Source organism: Mastomys coucha, unplaced genomic scaffold (assembly GCF_008632895.1).
Source record: "Mastomys coucha isolate ucsf_1 unplaced genomic scaffold, UCSF_Mcou_1 pScaffold9, whole genome shotgun sequence".
NCBI classification, from domain to species: Eukaryota; Metazoa; Chordata; class Mammalia; order Rodentia; family Muridae; genus Mastomys; species Mastomys coucha.
Window position 1 is genome coordinate 18,243,625 of NW_022196915.1, and position 19,843 is coordinate 18,263,467.

Genomic DNA, 19,843 nt, shown 5'->3' on the forward strand with positions numbered 1-19,843 from the left:
TTTGTCTTCATTCATTGTTACTTTGTCTTCATTCATTGTTACTTTGTCTTCATTCATTGTTACTTTGTCTTCATTCACCATTACTTTGTCTCCATTCAATGCAGTTTTTAGTTACAGTTCTTATGTGCTTAAGGACATTTTCTGATCTTCAATTTTTTTTCTTACAGTGTTTTTCAAAATCTTTTTAGCTTTTTGTTTACTCGTTTCCAGTGAGTGAGTGAGTGAGTCCCTGCTGTGCTGTTTGGGTTTGTTTGGCAGTTTATGTGGGAGGCAGACAAGGCTCTGTTGATAATTAATTACCTTCTCTCAGCACTTTGAAGATACCTCACTTCTTTCTCTGATATTGGAAGTTTATTAAATCACTGTATCATTTTTTCAAATAAAAAGATGCTGTGGGGTGGGGTGCCCCATGCCAGGTGCATGTGTGGATGTTCTGAGAGTAGCACCTGAAGTTGGTCCTCTACTTCCATCTTTAATTGGGATTTGTGAAGTGAACTTGGGTTGCCAAAGCTTTTCCTGTTGAGCCACCTGGACAATCCCAAACAGCTGTATCCTTAAAGATCATTGTTTTCCCACGTTTGCTTCTGTGTTTCCTTCTTAAAATCTTCAGAGATCCACAGTTTCACAATACTGTGTCTAGCTGTAGTGTTTTTCTTCCTTATGCTGGATTTAGTATTTTGCAGTTCATTATCAAACTGAGGCTATTATTCCCACGTGTTATCACTTTCTGTATGTAGTGGTCCTTAGGAATATTGTGGGACATCATATGGACTGTCCCTGTCTCCTACCCTTATTTTTTGTTCCCTTCATTTTTGTGCTATATATTTTTTTTTAATTTAAAGATTTATTTTTAAAATTTTTATGTGTATAGGTGTTTTGCCTGAATGTGTGCCTCATGCATGCAATACCCAAGCAGGCCAGAAGAGGGCATCAGGTCCTCTGAAACTGGAGTTTCAGATGGTTAGCAGCCACATGGGTGCTGGGAGCCAAGCCCAAGTCCTCTGCAAGAGCAACAAGTGCTCTTGACCTCCGAGTGTCTCTCCAGCCTCCTGTGCTGTTTTAAGCATTATTTGTTGGCAGCTGAAATTCTCATATTTTAGGGACCTCTCCATTTGACTTTACTTACCAGCATCTCCCTCTTTGGTCCACTCTATAGCCCACTGGTACTATTTTAGCTGTCATTAATGAACTTAACTGTTTTCACTTGTATTAGTCATCTGAATTCATTGGTCCCCATTTTGCTGTTTTTGTTTTTGTTTTTTTAACTCATGAGTAATAATTTCTTTGTGTGTTTTATAATTTTGAACATTTTGTGGCTCTAGCTGTGGGGCTGTCCTGGGTGGCCTGGGTCAAGAGTTCCAACAGAGGGGATATGGACTGGCTTTTCCAGGCATCTCAGGACCACGAATATCTTCAGCACTTGGTACTCCTTTATCCAGTTACCTGGATCATGTATACTGTAAGAATTTGAATTCCAAACTCAATGTAAACGATAGCTTTGTTTATAACATCTCTAGAGTGTAGTACCTATAGCCCAACTTTGCTAAGGCACATTGGCAGGCTGCCAATAGACAGAAGACAATACTCAGACACAAGGTTCATTGAAACTTATTAACAAGGAGAGTCCAGTGATGGAGGGGTGATCTTCCCAGAAGGTCCAGTGCTGGCAGACTGGAAGCCACGAGCTTCCACACATCCTCACACTGCTTACTCCTCGAAAGGGGCTGTAGGTTTGCTGACTAAGCATTGGTCTGTCTTGTTAGATGACCTTGTTTCCTGTGTGGTCAGCATCCCAAGGCCAAGCTGCCTTTAGGAAAAGGAGTCTTCCAGCTTCTCACAGATGACAGCCCTGATCTGTCGGTTCCCAGCTGCCGGTCAGTGTTCTCACTGAAAGCACTTCTCAGGGCAATGGTCCGGTCTCCTCGCTATCCATGTTAGGGTCAGAGATGGGTTAATTCTGAGGGATCAGATTGAGAGATGCCCTCCCCTTCTTTTGGGATGGTATGTATGGTGGGGTGCCAGTGGGGTTTGTTTTCCTACTCAGCGCCTAGCAAGATAAAAGAGAGCGCCCAGGCCCAGGCAGCTACTTCTCCAGCAGGCAGGTGTTTGTCCTCCATCTTTCAGGGAAGGAATAATTCCTCCAGTCTTTTAAGCTGTACACACAGATCTCACTACAACCCTAAGATTCTTTTCTTAGGCTGTCTCTCAAGATTAAAAAAGATCAAAATTCTTAGATACCAAGACTGGGAAATGTCCCAGTGTTACCTCACCATTCTGGTTTCTAATTTCTAACTTATTTTATATTTCAAAGATTGTATTTAAGATAATCTCTATGCTCATAGTAAAAATGGAACAGAAAAAGTTACCCCCCACACACACTGTCCTGATTCATGTGCAATCTGCATCATTATCAGCATCCCAGACCAGAGTATGTGCACTGGGTACCACCAATGAGCCTGCACTGGCCTATCCTCTTCCTCCAGAGCCTGTAGTTTACATTAGGATGTGCTCTGGTTTAGTATCTGCAGACTCTCTCTCTTTTGGTAACAGATGTCATGGTTATGGATAATCATTCACCCTACAGGGAGGAAAAGACATGCAGAGAGTGAGCCAGGAGTATGTGAGGTGAATGTGGAGAGGGAATGAAGAGTGAGAGAGAGAAAGAGAGAGAGAACATGAGAAGAGCATGTGAAGAGTGAGTGAAGAGAGAATGTGAGGTGTGTATGGAGAGTGTGTGTGTGTGAGTGAAAGGAGAGTGCATGTGGTGTGTGTGCGAGATGTGTGTGGAGTGTGTGTGAGAGTGAAAGGGGAACACACAGAGGTGTGTATGAGTGTGAGACTTTAAGAAAAGAAAAGCGCACAGGAGAAAAGCAGAGTGCGCAGAATGCAGAGTGTGTGCAGCCTCAAGCTGCGAGCAAATGAGCAAGAGAGAGAGAGAAGAGAAGCTTTAAGCCTTGAAAAGTTGCCTGTCAGCTTGTACCCAAAAAGTAGTCTGTGAATGTTTATTATGTACCTTCCAGGTATCCCTGCTTCTGGTTGAGAACTCCGATCCTGTGTTGAGGCTAGACCCCGGCACATCTGTTTTCCCCAGTGTCTGTTTTTCCCCGGTAGAGCCCTTAGCATAGTTGTCATAGTTATATGTGTTATTCTGATATTTGCTGTCTCTTCAAGCTTTGATTTGACTTTATAATATCCCTGTAACTTGTCATTGTTGCTGTTGAGAGATGACATTGGGTTCCGGTAACACAAGCAGGCACAGTGACCTGGCATTTAGCAAACAGGTGATGTTATAGGGCTCCCCCCAGAGAAGACCACTTAGTGGTCGCCAGCCAGCTGGGACTACACTTGGGTATTCGGGACCCAACTGTAGTGCCAAGTGTTTGGAGCACTGGGTTTTTAAAGGCAAAGACCACGTGCAGACCACTCAGCCGTTGCAGGGAAGGGTTTTGTCCCAGCAAACAGTTTAAGAGAAGATAAGATATACGGCTAGCTGGAGGGGAATGTTTCCGCTAACAGGCAGTTTAACAGAAGCTGATTTAAGTTATCTGTGCCATCCTGACTTAGGGTTCCTAGAATAGGGTTGGGTCATTTCCCCCAGGGCTTACCATCAAGAAGATCAAATTCAAGCTAAATCTAAAGTAGCCACAGCAAGACTACAAAGTGGAAGAGCTTCTGCACCGCCTTGCCCTGGTCACGGCACCAAGACGGGTGGCCTAGAGTTGACAGTTACACCGAGGACTGTCTGTATCCTTGTGTCTTTGACCTTGAACTGAGGGCTTCGTCTGTGCACGGGGCTCTCCCACCAGGTGAGGTGGGGACAGCCAGAAGGAGCTAATGTGAAGCATCTCCCTCTCCCTTGGGGAAGCTGGAGAGGGCTGAAGTTAACACATCTCTTCCTCCAAGTCAGTCAGGTTCAGAAAACCTCCCGAGGTTAAGCTCTGATAAAAGTGATTTCTTACCAGGGTGGGCCTGCTGAAGAGCAGGACCTCTGGCTCCTTTCCCCCTGACCCTGGCTGGGGAGGCAGGCCATTCTCCAATCTTTGTGAAAGTCAGTAGAACTCCTAGAGGCAGACTCACACCGGTCCCTGGGTCCCTGGGTCCCTGGGTCCCTGGGTCCCTGGGTCTGACCTTCTCAGCCTTGCCATGCTGAGCCTCCTGCAGGCCTCAGTGACAGGTTAGGCTTCCTGCCAGGTTCTGGGGGCCAAGGAGGTTTCTGCTCATCAGCTTTTTCAGGCAATGGTCAGCTCCAGGGGTTCAGTTCTCTGCCGTATCTGGAGAGGCCCTGATCCCCAGTTTGCCTGGCTTTCATTAGGATAGAGCCACAGTATTTATGCTTTCTATGGCCAAACTAGAAACTTGAATGCTTTGCTATTTTTAAAATGATTTTTATTTATTAGAAAAATAATATAACACCGAAGGAAAAAAATTTAAAAGATAGCCTCTCTCTCTTTATGTAGATCAGGCTGACTTCAAAATCATGGTGCCTACCTGCCTCTGCCTCCCTGGTGCTGGTATTAAATGCAGTCTTTTTAAAAAATTCTTTTTGTTTTTCAAGACAGGGTCTCTCTATATAACCCTAGCTGTCCTGGAACTCACTTTGTAGACCAGGCTGGCCTCAGAACTCTCACTCAGCCACCTCTGCCCTGCTGTTGGGACTAAAGGCATGCACCTTAAGTGCTGTCTTGATGACTGTATTTTGCACATAGATTGCATCAGTCTGCCCTTTCATCATTTTAACTGCTTCACCTTTTAGACATTTAGTCCAAATTCCTGATGCCCAATTCCAGCTTATGATCTATTAAACTCTGAATTAGAAGTGGTTTCTTTGTACAGTCACAGGGTGTCTGAGCTCATTTCCAAATTGTTATTAGTCATCCCTGGTTTGCTTATTCGGTCACCTTTCCTCCATTTTTTGAGCGTGGCATAATAGGACTGTGTGAGCTTTATTCAAAGACAGATATGGGTGAAATCCTGCCCGGGGCTTAAGTTCCTTTCTAGTTAAAGAGTAATTGCTCTCCAGCCAAGGAACTCGAGTGCCCTCCTTAGCTTTGTAGTTAATGCAAAGCAGTGCAGAACCTACAGCTTTCATGGGGGAGATTAAAACGTCTCTCCCCAGCCTTATCCCCAATACTCTAGGCATGCTCCAGGTCTGGAGGACCTGACCCCTCAAGCTTGGTAAAGCAGTAGGATTTGGGAGGACCAGCCACATGCTAGTCCTGCTAAGATTCTAGGAAGCACAGGACAGTGGGACTTGTATTGGGATCAGGATGCAGTTATAGCTGAGCTGGGACCTTTGCTACAGAAAAAGAAGGTACCCACGTAATTCCTGACTTAGCCACATCTGACCAGATGGGAATGCTAGTGCCTCTCAGACTGAGGTACGATACCACGTGCTTCTCGAAGCTCTGAACTGCTGACCAAATAAACAGGCCTGGGCAAGGGGTTGCCATTTTTATCATGAACACCACCAGCCTGTCTCAAGGTGGTGTGCCTATGTCCGGCACAATGCTGTGTCACATGTCTCTGCCTCCTGATCTAGGAACTGACCGCATCAGGATCCCTGAGTGTCTGTCCTCTCTTGCTGAACCTAGCAACCTTTTCCAATGTGTCCCCATCGGCTTTGCAATGGAGAAGGGGCCTTTGCATGGGGCCCATTGGTTTTGGTTGCTTTGTCTCTCCCACACTCCCTGCCATGGCTTTGGTTGTGTTTATTAAAGACCATCCTATGAAGGACATCGTGTGGATGTGAGGGACAGGATTCTTTGGCCCTGACACCTACTGCCTGCTTCGGCATCTTCATTCCTCACTCCTGAGAATTGGCAGGAAGGAGCACAGGTGTCTGACTGGCTCAGGCGTTTGGTTCTACCGGACAGATCCTAGAGAGGTTGAGTCTGTTGTTCACCTAGAGATTGGTGCCCGCCATGCACTTAATAGAAAAGGTCAGCCTTCGTTCTCCTCACTGAAAACACTTTGAAATCTATCTTCGTGTTGTCTGTTCTCTGAGTTCATCTTCCCAGACAAGGTTGACAGGCAAGGTTGACAGGAAGCTCTAAGCCCATTGTGTTGGGTCTACAGGAACAAGCGGGCAGACTAGAGCGGGTGGGGTCTCCTAGAGTGAGCAGGGCCGACCAGAGTGAGCGGAGGTCCTAAAAGCCAATTCCCAACAACCAGATGAAGCTCACAACTATCTATACAGCTACAGTGTGTACTCATAGACATTAAATAAATAAGTAAATAAATCTTTAAAAAAAATGAATTTTCAATATATTGCCCCGGTTGGTCCTGAATGAGGTTGCCCTCCTGGCCAGTCTGCTGACGGCTGTGCTCATATAACAACACTCTTCCTGGTATTTTGGTGGATTAGATGATGGCTCTTGGGAGCTGAGAGCTTTACAAAAGAATAAACTACCTGGCAGTGCCGCACCGCGGTGGGGTCTCCTCACTGCTCAGCCACGGTCATGCTTTCCTGTGAACTCCGATGTGTGCGTGAAAAGTACATTATGCTTTGTAGAATAAGACTGGGCGATTTCTCAGAGAACTCAGTATGCTCTGCTGCCCCGTTTCGTTTGTTTTAAATCAGGGACTCTGGAGGGAAAACTGTAACATAGGTTATCTACGGTGTTCCTGGTTTTGCTAAGGTGAGCACCAAGTCTGTTGACCGGCTGGCTTTGTTTCATGTCTGGGGCTGCTAAGACGAGCTGACCTAAAGTAACTTCGATCAAAAAGTGGAATATCCGGCTTACAGTTCCAGGTCGCAGTTCATTATAGCCGACGGGTAAGGCAGGAGAGTCACACCCACAGTCTAGAGCTGAGAGAGAAGTGCATGGATCCTCACTAGCTTGACTGCTGCCGGCTCCTCCTGCCTTAGACTGTAGATGGTCCCTGCCTAGACCTGTGCGCACGATGGGCTGGAGCGTCCCGCACCCATTAGCAGCACACACACATACCCGCAGGCCCACCCAGGCAATCCCTCAGTGACCTCTCTTCTTGGAGACGCTGGTATCTCCCAGCACATCAGCCAAATGTTGCCAAACTGTTGGCAGCAAGTTCTCATCACTGAAAACACTTTGAAATCTATCTACATTCTATCAGTCCTAAGGAAAAGCACCTGAGAAATAAAGGTGATGTTTTTGACTCCTGGCGTAGGAAGAGCGAATCTTAAAACAATCAAATGTTTCAGGGTTTTTTTTTTTTTTCTTTTCCCACTATGAAGTAGATGGGTGAGATATTAGAAGTGGAAAGGGGGTAGCGGGGAGCAAAATCCATTGCCTGAGTCAAACCTCCGCTGGTGTTATTCTCAGTTGGTCCACCAGGTGGCAATCACACCTGCAAAATCAGTCAGCTGGGTTTTTTCTGCATATAATGGTACACACAAAGACCCTCCTTACCTTAAACCCTGTGGCACCGGAGGAAGATGCTTACAGTAGTGAGCCTGGACCTAGAACCCTGCACATGCTGCCCAATGCTGTACCATGGAGCTACACCCTTAGTCCCAGAGATTTTATTCTATTTAAATCGTGAAGGTAGCCCCCAGTTGAAAGAGAGGGGGGGGAGAGGGAGGGAGGAAGGGAGAGAGAGAGAGAAAGAGAGAGAGAGGGAGAGAGAGAGAGTGCAAGGCAGGCAACATATAGGTTAACATGTCATGATTGTTGGATTTCTCTTTTAATTTAAGATAAGTTGTTCTAGTTGGTAAAACAGAACTTGGCCCCTGCCCAAGCACAGTGCAGAGATATTTCTGTCTGTCATCGTTAAAGGGAAAGGGTGAAGCCACAGTTTACCGATGTACTTCGGAGGACTGGAACCTTTCTTTAGATCCGTGTGGGCTCAACGGTGAATTCCCATCAACACTGGCTGTCACGTTGTGGTTACTTACACGTGACCTTTTCTGCTGGCTTCCAGGCTGTCATCCTGATAACAATGACTATCTCACAACAGAAAGGGCAAGAATCCGTCATTGTCCAGCTCACGAGGCTGGACGTCTCTGCAGCCCCAGTCTGAGGCCGGGGTCCTAGAGGATTCCTGCAGTGTTGCTGATTTTCAGTCTACACTGTCCTGAGGAAGTTGGATTTAACACCATCAGCAGCAGGACAGGAGAACTGGACAGTCAGAGTGAGGGCCTCGGGGAATCGGGAAGGTTTCCTTCTTCCATGTCGGTGTATGTGTCGGGAAGGTTTCCTTCTTCCATGTCCGTGTATGTGAGCTGCTGTCAGGAGGTGGGGCCCCGATACAGGGTAGATCTTTCAGCTTCAAATCTAAGAGAATCCCTCAAAAGCAGGAATGTCTAGCAGCTTGGGTTTAGTTGATTCCAGATGTAGTCAAGTTGACAACCCAAATTAGTCATAACAAGTCCACCCCTTGTCAACTTGACACACAACGACATCTCTTTATGTCATGATTCATTTCCAAATGAGAACAGTAACCAGGTCATACTTCTGCCTAACACTTCTAATGAAGTGTGGGTGGAGGGCTTCAGGCCAGTGACCAGACACTACCTGTCTTCCTGTGATCCCACGGGGCCACCACTTCCCACCTGCCTCCCGTGCTCTAGCCAGACTGCTTCTCTGGCCGTGTCTTGAATGGAGAGGCATGCTCGGGTCTCAGGCCCTCTGCATGGATGCTCCTCCTCCTCCTGATCCCATGTGCCATCACACACCCGCTTCTGGTCACAGCATCACCTCCGAGCTGACTCTCCTTCCCCACTGTTGAAATGGTCCCCACTCCCAATGCCTGCGTCTCCTCTTCACTTGTAGCTGTCTGCCGTATGGATGGCTCTGTATCCTGCCTCCTGTGCACTGGGGAGGAGCGCCAAGAGACCCCGTTTGCTCACTGCTGCATTTCGGACATGTGCCTGGGCCTGACTCAGTTGGCTAGTGTATGGATATCTGACGTGAGTGTCTTCCTAGAAGTGGGGTACCTTGGAGCCAGGCCCTGTCTCACACCAGAGCACACCCACAGAAGGCAGATACCCTGTTTCTACAGCTGGTGTTGGCCCAGGTCCCGCTTCAATCTCTCATGTCACCTCAGTAAAAGGACTATGTTACCATCGTGTTGGGTCAGATACTTACTTCTCGTTATTTTCTTTAGGGTCAAGGCCCAGACCATCTCCAAAGATGGGTTACTTTTTGGGTTTCCAAGAACAATGTGTCCCCAGAGCCCCCTTGTTCCAGGGACCCCCGTGTCCCTGTACATATGGTCATGAGCCAGCACCTAGAAACTGCCTCATCTACACATATCTGAAAGTTCTGGCTCCTCCTCCTTCTTCCCTTCCTCCTCCTCATATGCTGGCCTTTGGCTCCTATGTTGGATGACCTTGAATTTCCTTTGGTTTTTTAATGTGGTATATATGGATGCATGTGCCCATATGTGTGTCTTGGTGGCCAGAGGTCAATATCTGGAGTCTTCCTCTATCATTCTCTACTCTCCTCTTCTTCCCCTCCTCCTCTTCCTCCTCCTCCTCCTCCTATTCCTACTCCTCTTCCTCATCCTCCTTCTTCTTCTTGAGACAGGGCTTCTCACTGGACCTGAGTTCAGTGGCTAGACTAGCTGACTGGTGAATCCTTAAGATCTACCTATCTCCATCCCACACAGCACTGGGGTTACAGGTGTGCCACCATGCCCAGCTTTTCTGTGGATGCCAGAGATCAGAATTTAGATCCACCTTACTTACCAAGACCTACGACCTTGAACTAATGATTCTCCTACTTCCACTCCTCTGTGGTTGGGATTGTAGCCATGCACTACCAGACCTGGTTTTGTTTGTTTGGCAGTGCTAAGGTCAAAGCCAGGGCTCTATGTTTGCTAGGCAAACACTGTCAACTGAGCTCCTTTCCTAGTCCCCAGGCCTGTCACTTTAAGATGGAGCGCCCCCGCTGCTGCTGCTGCTGCGCCCTTCAGTGTCCTTGTTCAGCCTTGTTAGATTGTTCCTGAGACTGTCTGTGAGATGCAAGCCAGCCTCACAGCCTTAGCGAGAATGTCTCCTGCTTCACCACCGCTTGGGAAGGGCAAACTCGTGCAGCTATTTTTATTACAGTTACTCATTCTCTCCTACCTCGTTAAGCCTGGATCTTTCAAGCATGAATATCTGGTTAAATGTGCATAGTGTCTGATTACTAATGCACATGCATGCACACACACACACACACACACACACACACACACACATACACCACGGATGATTGCCACTTAGAGCTTTCCTACTGGACTCCTTCTGCAAATAATACAAACTTTATTTTCTGAAAATAGAAAGGAATGTGGTTTCTTGCTGGCTCTGCAGTTTCCTTGTTTGGCTGGATTACATGTTCTTAGAGTTAGGTGTTCTGTATCCCAGGGCGGGGCTAAGGCTCAGTGGTAGAGAGTCCTAGGCTGGCCTATGTCAGACCCTGAGTCTTATCCCATCCCCAGTGCACATGCCAAGTCCTGTGTGCCCACATTTGTTATGCAGACATTGTGAATGCCCTTCCTAGCCCAGGAGACCTGCCTCATGGGTCTCCCTCAGATCTTCAAGAGGCTATCAAATTGGACTTTAAAAGTGTTGTCACTGTGACCGTGACATCACCTAAACTACCCCATTAACATCCTTTCAAAATGGGATGTAAAGTAGATTATTTGAGTCATTTAAAATTATTCCTTGGTGTCTTTAGAGACAAAGTTCCAATAAGAAAGCTTATCAATTGTACTTTTGTTTCCAGTCCAAAACTCATGACTGCTCGCTCAAAGGCCCCTTGTTCTTACCATAGAACATTGCTTACAGTGTCCCGATGAGTGGCATCAAGCCCTGGCCTTTGTATGGTACATTTATCCCCTAGGGAAACAAGAAGCAGTTTGAGATGAGGGGTGGGAGGGAGAAGGTTTCTCCCCAGGAACATTTGCGGTTGAATGAGGATCTCTAGGTCTATTCTGTTGCTGAAATAATTTCGGGTTGTTTCTGGAACATTTTTCACTAAATAATACACAGAGCTAAATAATACACAGAGCTAGTGGCCTATGGAGTTTGTTTGGGAAACACAAACATGAGAGTCCTGGTTTGAGGTTTGGACAGATGTTATTTTTGGATAGGGTTCTATTTTCTTCTTAAAGATCAGCAATGGGATTCCTTGGTTTGTCAGTTATCTTAGTATTGAACCCGGGGGATTCTTGGGCAGTTGTCAGCCCCTGTCTGTCTCCGCAGAGCAGCTGTCTGGCTGTGGTACTGCCTGATCAATTTCCCTGCCAGGGGAGGGGCTTTAGTCTGGAGGCCAGGGTGCCTTTCAGAATGGCTTTCATCCTAGCCTTGCAAAAACCAGGCATGGTGGTGCAGAGCTGTAATCCCAGTTAGTAACACACACAGTTATGCAAAGTAAATGTTTCTATTTCTCAGATGGAAGGAGGGAGGGAATACAGAAATGTAATTTACTTTTGTCTGCTTTCTCATGCTAAGTAGAAACTACTCACTACAAAATTCCAATTTATTTTCTAGAAAAATCCCCACGTTATCACTGGGAGAAGGATTTTCATTCGAACCCGGCACGTTCTTAAGCAAGTGATTTGGAGTAGCAGACAAAACAGAAAGCAGTGGTGAGGTTCACTCGGTTCGAGGTGAAAGCCATGAGGGACTCTTGACAGGGAGACTTCTTTATGGCTGCCCCCTGGGTGACACAGCAAAGGCTAGGTAGGATTCCAGACCGCCCCAAATAAAGACTGAAAAATATCAGCTAGAAAGCTGCCCTGCGTTCGGGAGCCTCAGGACCATCATGGCTGTCCTACTCGGCGAACCTGCCGTGTTGAGTAAGAAGTCTTGAGCTAAGCGTCAAATTGCAGAATTGTGTCCACCATTCAGCAGAGCTCCCGCAGCGCACAGTGTAGGCGCCTGGCTAGCAAGGCAGTGGCGCACTGCAGGCTTCCTGCCCGCCGCGTTAGAAAACCGAGGCAAACACTGAGTCTGTTTTGGAAATGTTCTGAAGCCAGTCTATTAACACAGCGAGCCGTTTGAAACGCAGCTCTACGTGTTTGGAGAGAAACACACGGGCTTTTATTAGGGACATGAAACAAACTCTTTGAGCCCCAGCATCGCTGCGGGCGAGTGTAATTGCCAGGATTAATAAATCACAGCTGCGAAAGTTCAGTCCTTGGCAGCCTTCCTTATTCAGCTCTTCTCTCCTTGCCGGTTCATTTCAGATTTATGGTCTGCATTATGTCTGGAGCCCGCACTGCGCCTGCTCTCTTCTTCGTCGGCTGTTCTGCGCTTGCGCTGAGCGTCAGCTCGGCCTCCCAGGAGCACCGCGAGTCTGAATACTACGTGGCCGCTGTGTATGAGCATCGGTCGGTCCTGAGCCCAAACCCCCTAGAGCTCGTTAGCCGCCAGCAGGCCCTGGAGCTCATGAAGCAGAACCTCGACATCTATGAACAGCAAGTGATGGCTGCAGCCCAGAAGGCAAGAGCAGCTTTCTGGTCCTGACCTGGGCTCAGAGCTTGCAGACCCAGCTGCACTGAGAGAGGAAAAACCCCAGGCTCCCGAGGTCCTCCTGAGAAATCGGGTCAGCTTGCAGATTCTGAGTGGACATGGCTGCTTGTTAAATCAGGCCCCACCCCTGGCCTCCAGAGCCAGAACTGGCATGTTAAGCAGAGTGTCCCCATGGAGTGTTTTGCCCAAGCTGGAGAAGCAGTGCCTGGGAATCAGTACAATTTACAGTGAATTGTAAACAAGAGCTGGGGTGTGGGGCTGGGGCTGTAGCCAACTGAATGGATGCAATTTGGGCGGTGGGAATTTTCAAAGTCCGTCCCTGGGAGTTGCTGATAGTCAGAAAAACAACCAACCAACCAACCTTGAAAACCACTGAACACAGTGAACTCCACGCACTGAAAGGCATTCAAAGCTTATGGGAACGTGTAAGAGCCCACAGAACAAAGGCTGTCTGCGCATTGTCTGCGGCGCGCTTCATCCAGATGGGGAGCCCTTAGTCCAGGCAGAATAGGACCCCAGCCCTTCCTAAGGGCTTCCTGCCTGCCTGTCTTTCCTCTACTGCCAGCCAGGAAGGGTGGGGTGGAGGATAGGCTCCTCTGGGACAGGGCAGGAAGTGGCTTTCATAAGAAGCTGTGGGGTTGGGAAGCCTGGGACCAAGGGAGTCTGGGCTTTATCCCTGTAGGCGGGGCCCTTAAGCCTGCTGCTGCGGAAGGCCTACTGTGCTGAGTGGCAAGTGAGCCAAACTTCTCCGCTGTGGCTTAGAGCAGGTCATGCCAGTAGGTCCCATTACTCCCATCCCTTCATCGCAGGATCTGAAACAACACAGCTACCACTTCTTGGTGCGTTTTAAAGTCCTGAGTTAGTGTGTATGGTCCAGCACTCCTGATGAACGGCACTCCTCTCTTAGCTACCTTCAGTAGCTCAGAACAGTTTCCCAGGTCCACGAGTTCTATTGTGTAACTGTGGACTGTGGGAAGGCCTTTTTTTTTTTAAACCATAGTTGAGCTCAGAAAAGTAGCGGAGTTGCATCGTCTGTGCACCTGGAGAAAGTATTGTTGCTCCAGTCCCCTGGGAGATCCTCAGCTTCCAGGCCTCTTCAGGCTCTCCGAGCTTCCTGCTTAGAACCGTGGCCCACAATCCGGCTGCTGTGTGACCAGGGTCGGGGGCAAGCTTCTCTCAGCTCTCCTAGTCCAGATGATGTTCTCAGGACCCTTCTGGCAATGACATCACGCTGCATTTCCGAGGCACTTGTGATTCCTGTTCCTTTACACACAGAGCCACGTGCTGCCCTGCTGCATTTGACCAGACAACCTGAGCAAGCCTTCCCACCTGAGCTGTTCAACCTCAACTAGTCAGCCTGATGGGCCAGTTAGGGCTCTTCCATGGCATCCACTTAGCATTCACGCCTTTGATACGTATCCCGTTTATTCCTGCTGAAGGCTGTGTAAAATAAGTCCCAGATGCACCTTCAGGTCTCCTACCAGCCCTGACCCAGACAAGGACAGGTTCTGTGGTGAAGGTGTTTAATGGCATCGTGCCACCTCGGTACCCTCAGTCTCTCCTCTTCTGGCTTCTCCATCTGTCCGTGGTGACTCACCGAATCCCCTGCTTGGAGCTTGCATAGGTGCTTCTGTGAGTCATGCCAACTGCTCACAGGGGAGCTTCTGTGTTGTCAGGTGCCTCAGCACCTCTGCTGTATCAGTGGGCATGAGAGTTTTACATCAGGACAGGAACCCCTCACATGGCCAGTGAAGCGCTGCTCCCCTGGCACAGAGGGAGGATGATTTACAGAGTCCATTTCCCTGGGTTGGTGACCTTTGTTCCTCAGGAGTTCTTGATCTCCTGCCAGACCACTGCTATCGTAGTCAGTCCATCGTAGTCAGTGTGTAGACGTAACTGAAGTGGCAGGCTCCATAAGATGCCCTTCAAGGTTTGTTTTCTTTCTTTCTTTCTTTCTTTTTTCTTTTCTTTCTTTTTTTTTTTTTTTTTTTTTTTTTTTTGGTTTTTCAAGACAGGGTTTTTCTATATAGCCCTGGCTGTCCTGGAACTCACTCTGTAGACCAGGCTGGCCTTGAATTCAGAAATCTGCCTGCCTCTGCCTTCCAAGTGCTGGGATCAAAGATGTGCGCCACCACCACCTGGCGTTTTTTTGTTTTCTTGAAGAGAGGAAAAGCTCTCTCCAAATATAATTTTCAAGAAGTTAAAAGCGTGACTCAACCGGGCAGTGGTGGTGCACGACTTTAATCCCAGCACTTGGAAGGCAGAGGCAGGCAGATTTCTGAATTTGAGGCCAGCCTGATCTACAACCTGAGTTCCAGGACAGGCAGGGCTACACAGAAAACCCTGTATGGAAAAACAAAAAACAAAAACAAAGCATGACTCATGCAAATACAGAATGAACAGTTTTTTATTTAACACATTAGATAACGGTGGGAATTTGAGGAATTGAACTGTTGCCCATCGGCCCAACAATGGCCAAGTGAATTCGTTGCTAGCTAAAGAACTCCCACGGGGCACTGATGTAGTCTTTAGTGTGAAGACCTTTGTTTTCAAGTTGGTTTTGAAACAGGGTCTCATCTGTTAGCTAGCCTGGCTTCAAGCTCAGGATCCTCCTGCCTCCACCTCCCAGGGTGACCTTCCAAGTAATAGTCCAACAGAGGCCCGTTCTGTACACAGTCAAATTGCCCAACTGAAGCGAGCTGCTAATCTGGAACTGCTCATCTGCTGTGTCTTTTTATTACAGAGGTTGGATTCAGATGATCAGTAGAGGAGAAATGGTGGTGTCTTACATATGGGGTGGCCATTACAGATGGTATTTCTGGATGTTCTCTATGAGAAAGACACATGCTATACAACATATCACCTCATGCATACCCAGACACACAGAAGGAAAAGAACAAGCAGAATGTTAACAAGAGCACCTTTGTATTAGAGGATGTGAGAGACTGTGGGGGCTGGGGTTGGGGGGGAACTAGGAGCTTTTATAACCAGAAGGAGGAAAAACCCAAAAGTTGTGCTGCACTGAGGAAGCAGGCACTATTGTTGATGACACACCTTCAGGACCTACTGCCTCCACCCTCTGCACTGGGCCAATGTTCTAGGCTTGGCAGTTTAATCCACAGAACTGGAGAGCCCTAGGAGAGTGAGATGCTAAGGGAGAACTGAGGACAGTCCTGTTTGTTTCTTCTCTCTCCCTAGGTTGCGGTAGATGGCACAGGGAGCCCAGTGTGGGAGAGAAGCGTATAGTGCAGCTAGAGCCCCTAAAGGAACTCTCTTGGTTCAGCAGGCTCGCTGCTCATCCATCCGTGGTCCTCAGAGTCCCAGCTGGAACTACTCAGCAGAATCATCTTTAAACAAATACTGCAGCCAGGACTCACCCACATTCCAGGCAGCGGTTTTATGGACGGGGCCCACATCAGTGTTTTTCCCAAAGTTCCCCAACTGACTTAGATGTGGGAGAGGGGAATGAAATCTGCTAGACTAAAGACATCCCATCTGTGAATAGGCCCAATGTTTTAAGTGCTTCACAATGAACCCGGCTTCCACTGTACACCAGTGAGAGAGAGCTCAGCCTAACTGTTCACTCAGTGAGCTCTGTGGGCCTTCGGCAATGCCACCTACTCCTCCGTCCAACCACGCATGCTCATGGTTCTTCCTAGAGGACACGGAAACATGCAGGGCCTTTGTCCTGCACATAGGCCGTCAGCTAATTGCCTGAGAACAAGCCTTTCTGTCCGAGCTGAGTCAAGCCATCATCTTTAAAGCCCTGGTCGGTCAGCTTGCTGATGTTTCGCAGTGAAGGACAGGCGCTCCCGTTACCTCATGGCACTCTCTGTCTTTTTGCTTCCAGGCTGTGCAGATTATAGTGTTCCCAGAAGACGGTATCCACGGATTCAACTTCACAAGAACATCCATTTACCCGTTCTTGGACTTTATGCCATCTCCTAAGCTGGTCAGGTGGAACCCGTGTCTGGAGCCCTTTCGGTTCAATGACACGGAGGTAGGTGAGGAGTCTAGCAGACTGAGCGGAACCAGGTCCGTGGCCAAAAGCCACAGCGTGCTGCCTGAGGTTTGAAGGAGTCTCTGGGATCCAAACCACCAAGCCCAAACTCCCCAGGGCCCGTGCTGATACAGGACAGTACGCAGATACAGACCTTTTCATTGGTGAATTACACAAGAGCCTCACTAATTGAAACATATTAAACAAGTCAAGTTTTTTAAAAAAAAAAAAAAACTCTAAAAGTTCACCACCACCACTGCCTGGCCTCATCCCACTCCGGAGGCTTCCGGCCATGCTGTGCTATGCCGTTTTTTTTTCTCCCTTTACCAGCATCCTGTCTAGTAGAGACATGCTACCTTCTTTTTAACTCTTGCTATTTTAAGCACCGTTTCAATGACCATCCTGTATGTATATTTTTGTAAGCATGTTCAAGGTTTCCCATAAAACCCTTGGCAATGGAATTTCTCAAAGACTACACACATTTTAGTATATTTTTAAGTGCTAAATTTAGAAATTAGAAGGTGATTATTTCGCTTTATATATCTTCAGCACTAGTTTATGAGCCTGTTTTTCTGCCCTTGGGTCAACACACGATGGAATACTACCTTTGAGCTTCTACCGTTCCAACAAAGGTGACAAACATCACACTTGGATTTCCATCTAGTCGTCACTATTGAGTCTAAGCACGGGTCCAGGTGCTTCGTACATTTGTCCTGTGAGTCACCTGTGCATCTCTGAATGTTCTCAGAAGCCTTCTCTTACTGACTTGTGAGAGCTGCTTATGTATTATAGACACAGCGCAGGAAATTTTTTTTATCGAAAATACTCCCCACAAAAGGCAGGATTTAAACTTACCTATTGTATTTACCACCCACCCCAGGTCCTCCAGCGCCTGAGCTGTATGGCTATCAAGGGAGGGCTGTTCTTGGTGGCCAATCTTGGAACGAAACAGCCTTGCCTCAGCAGCGACCCTGGCTGCCCTCAGGATGGGAGATACCAGTTTAACACAAATGTGGTGTTCAGCGACAATGGCACCCTTGTCGACCGCTACCGTAAGCACAACCTTTACTTCGAGGCAGCCTTCGATACCCCCGCTAACGCGGACCTCGCCGCCTTTGATACTCCCTTTGCTGGCAAGTTCGGCATGTTCACTTGCTTTGACATCCTGTTCTTTGACCCCACCATCCGACTCCTCAGAGACCGTGAGGTGAAGCACATTGTATACCCCACAGCCTGGATGAACCAGTTGCCGCTCTTAGCAGCCATTGAAATTCAGAAAGCATTCGCCACCGCCTTCGGTGTCAACGTTCTGGCAGCTAACATCCACCACCCATCTCTGGGGATGACCGGCAGTGGCATACACACCCCTCTCAAGTCCTTTTGGTACCATGACATGGACGACCCCAAAGGTCACCTTATAATCGCCCAGGTAGCCACAAACCCACAGGGCCTCACTGGGACAGGGAATACAACTAATGAGACGGACCTGTCCCATGGGAAGTTCTTAAAAATCCTGTCCGGAGATCCGTACTGTGAGAAGGATGCCCAGGAAGTGCACTGCGATGAGGCCGCCAAGTGGAACGTGAATGCACCACCTACCTTCCACTCGGAGATGATGTATGACAATTTCACCTTGGTCCCCGTCTGGGGAAAGGAAGGCCACCTCCAGGTGTGCTCCAACAGCCTCTGTTGCCACTTACTTTATGAGAGGCCCACCGTGTCCAAAGAGCTATATGCCCTGGGTGTCTTTGACGGCCTCCACACCGTGCATGGCACCTACTACATTCAAGTCTGTGCCCTGGTCAAGTGCGGGGGACTTGGCTTTGACACCTGCGGGCAGGAGATCACAGAGGCCAAGGGCTTGTTTGACTTTCATCTGTGGGGGAACTTCAGCACTTTGTATATCTTCCCTTTATTTCTCACCTCGGGGATGACTCTGGACACCCCTGACCAGCTTGGGTGGGAGAATGACCACTATTTCTTGAGGAAGAGGGGTCTCTCCTCTGGCCTGGTGACAGCGGCTCTCTATGGACGGTTGTATGAGAGGAAGTAGGAAAACCATGGTCAGTGGGGTGGGTTCTGCTGGTCTGGCTGCCTTTCTACAGATCCCAAGCGCTGGGAAAGCCGCCCCTGGGGCACTGGATCCCACTCTGGGGAACAGTAAGAAGATGGGCGAGGCAGTTCCTTCTTCCTTTCTACACAATGAATGAGACATTTTCTGGCATTTTCTATTCACATTAGTCTTTGTCAAGCCACGCCCTTTTGCCACTACACAATTGGTTTTCAATGCTAAGCCAGAAAATAAACCTCAGTTGCTATTTTACAAGTCCACAGACTACTGGATGGTTTGATGGGATTTTTTGTTTGTTTGTTTGTTTGTTTGTTTGTTTTCACTGTTGATCTAGTGACACCTCATCGATATCCCCCAAGCTCAAACACTTTCTGTGGTAAAAAACACTCTCAAAGCAAAGCTGTATAAAAGGTTGCTGTGGTGACTGTCCCTATCCTGGTCAACAGGAACTCTGTCCAGACGAGGTGGCAATGCCAGAGCCACCAGCAGTGTCAGAAATGCAGTCCTAGGAATGGCTCTTCAAAATAGAAGAGATAGAGAGGCCTCTCTCACATCTGCCTTGCTGTCAGTAGATGGGTGTGTGGGCAGGCCTTGGAATAACGGGAGTGCCTGTTGGGATGGTGGGAGGGGCTAGAAAGCATTGAGCAAGGCGAGGCTAGGAAAGCATGAGTAAAAGAATTATTCTGTCTGAGGTGTCTCATCCAGGGATTCCAGAGACGTTAATACATTGGTTTAGCTTTGCTCAACTGTGTGGGGTACAGTAACACTGGTTTAGCTAAATTTGTATTAAATAGGTCTCCTCTGCGCACAGAGGCCCAGTGCCCCATAAGCTACGGGAGCTGCCTAGTCAGTCTGCTGGGGTCATGCACTTTTACTTAGTCCAACAGCAGCAGATCTTTTCCAAGGCCCCACAAAAGCGTAGGACAGGGGCTGCCCACAGTATCAGCTCCACACTAGAAACTGACAGACATGGTCAGGACAATGAAGACATTTATAGGTCACTGGTTTCTATAATTTGCATCCAATGTTTCAGAGCCATTTAAAAACAGATGTGAATCCTGTGCAGAGTAATTGTTTCATTATAATTTTTTATAAAGTGCAGAATAGATAGTCTTTTGATATTTACCTCTTAATGTTGTTACTATTTGATGCCTTTAAAAATCTGTGTGGGGGTGGGGTGGGGGGTGGGGTGGGGAGTGGGTGTATATGTGAATGCCATGGAGTATACTTGTGAGAAGGAGGTAGAGGCAGACAGATTTCTGTTCCAGAACAGATATACAGCCAGGCATACAGAGTGAGTTCTGGTCCTAAAACAGCAACAACAAAATTACCA

The 19,843-nt window shown here is 47.9% G+C and overlaps 1 protein-coding gene across 6 annotated transcripts in view; it reads left to right on the top strand.

Moving 5' to 3' along the window:
- The window catches only part of Btd (biotinidase), a 25,346-nt gene extending 6,576 nt beyond the window's left edge, over positions 1 to 18,770 (top strand). Inside the window, exons 1-5 of one of the 6 annotated variants that reach the window (XM_031361386.1) lie at positions 8,705 to 8,887; positions 11,456 to 11,553; positions 12,154 to 12,409; positions 16,290 to 16,439; positions 17,320 to 18,770. In XM_031361386.1, the coding sequence (XP_031217246.1) occupies positions 12,158 to 12,409; positions 16,290 to 16,439; positions 17,320 to 18,492 (1,575 nt within the window). In that variant the 5' untranslated portion in view covers positions 8,705 to 8,887; positions 11,456 to 11,553; positions 12,154 to 12,157 and the 3' untranslated portion in view covers positions 18,493 to 18,770. Of the gene's footprint in view, positions 1 to 8,704; positions 8,888 to 11,455; positions 11,554 to 12,153; positions 12,513 to 13,791; positions 14,072 to 14,285; positions 14,370 to 16,289; positions 16,440 to 17,319 lie in introns of those variants that run through there. The other 5 variants (XM_031361385.1, XM_031361384.1, XM_031361388.1 and 2 more) reach the window with 5 other exon arrangements.
- Positions 18,771 to 19,843: the final 1,073 nt, after the last annotated feature.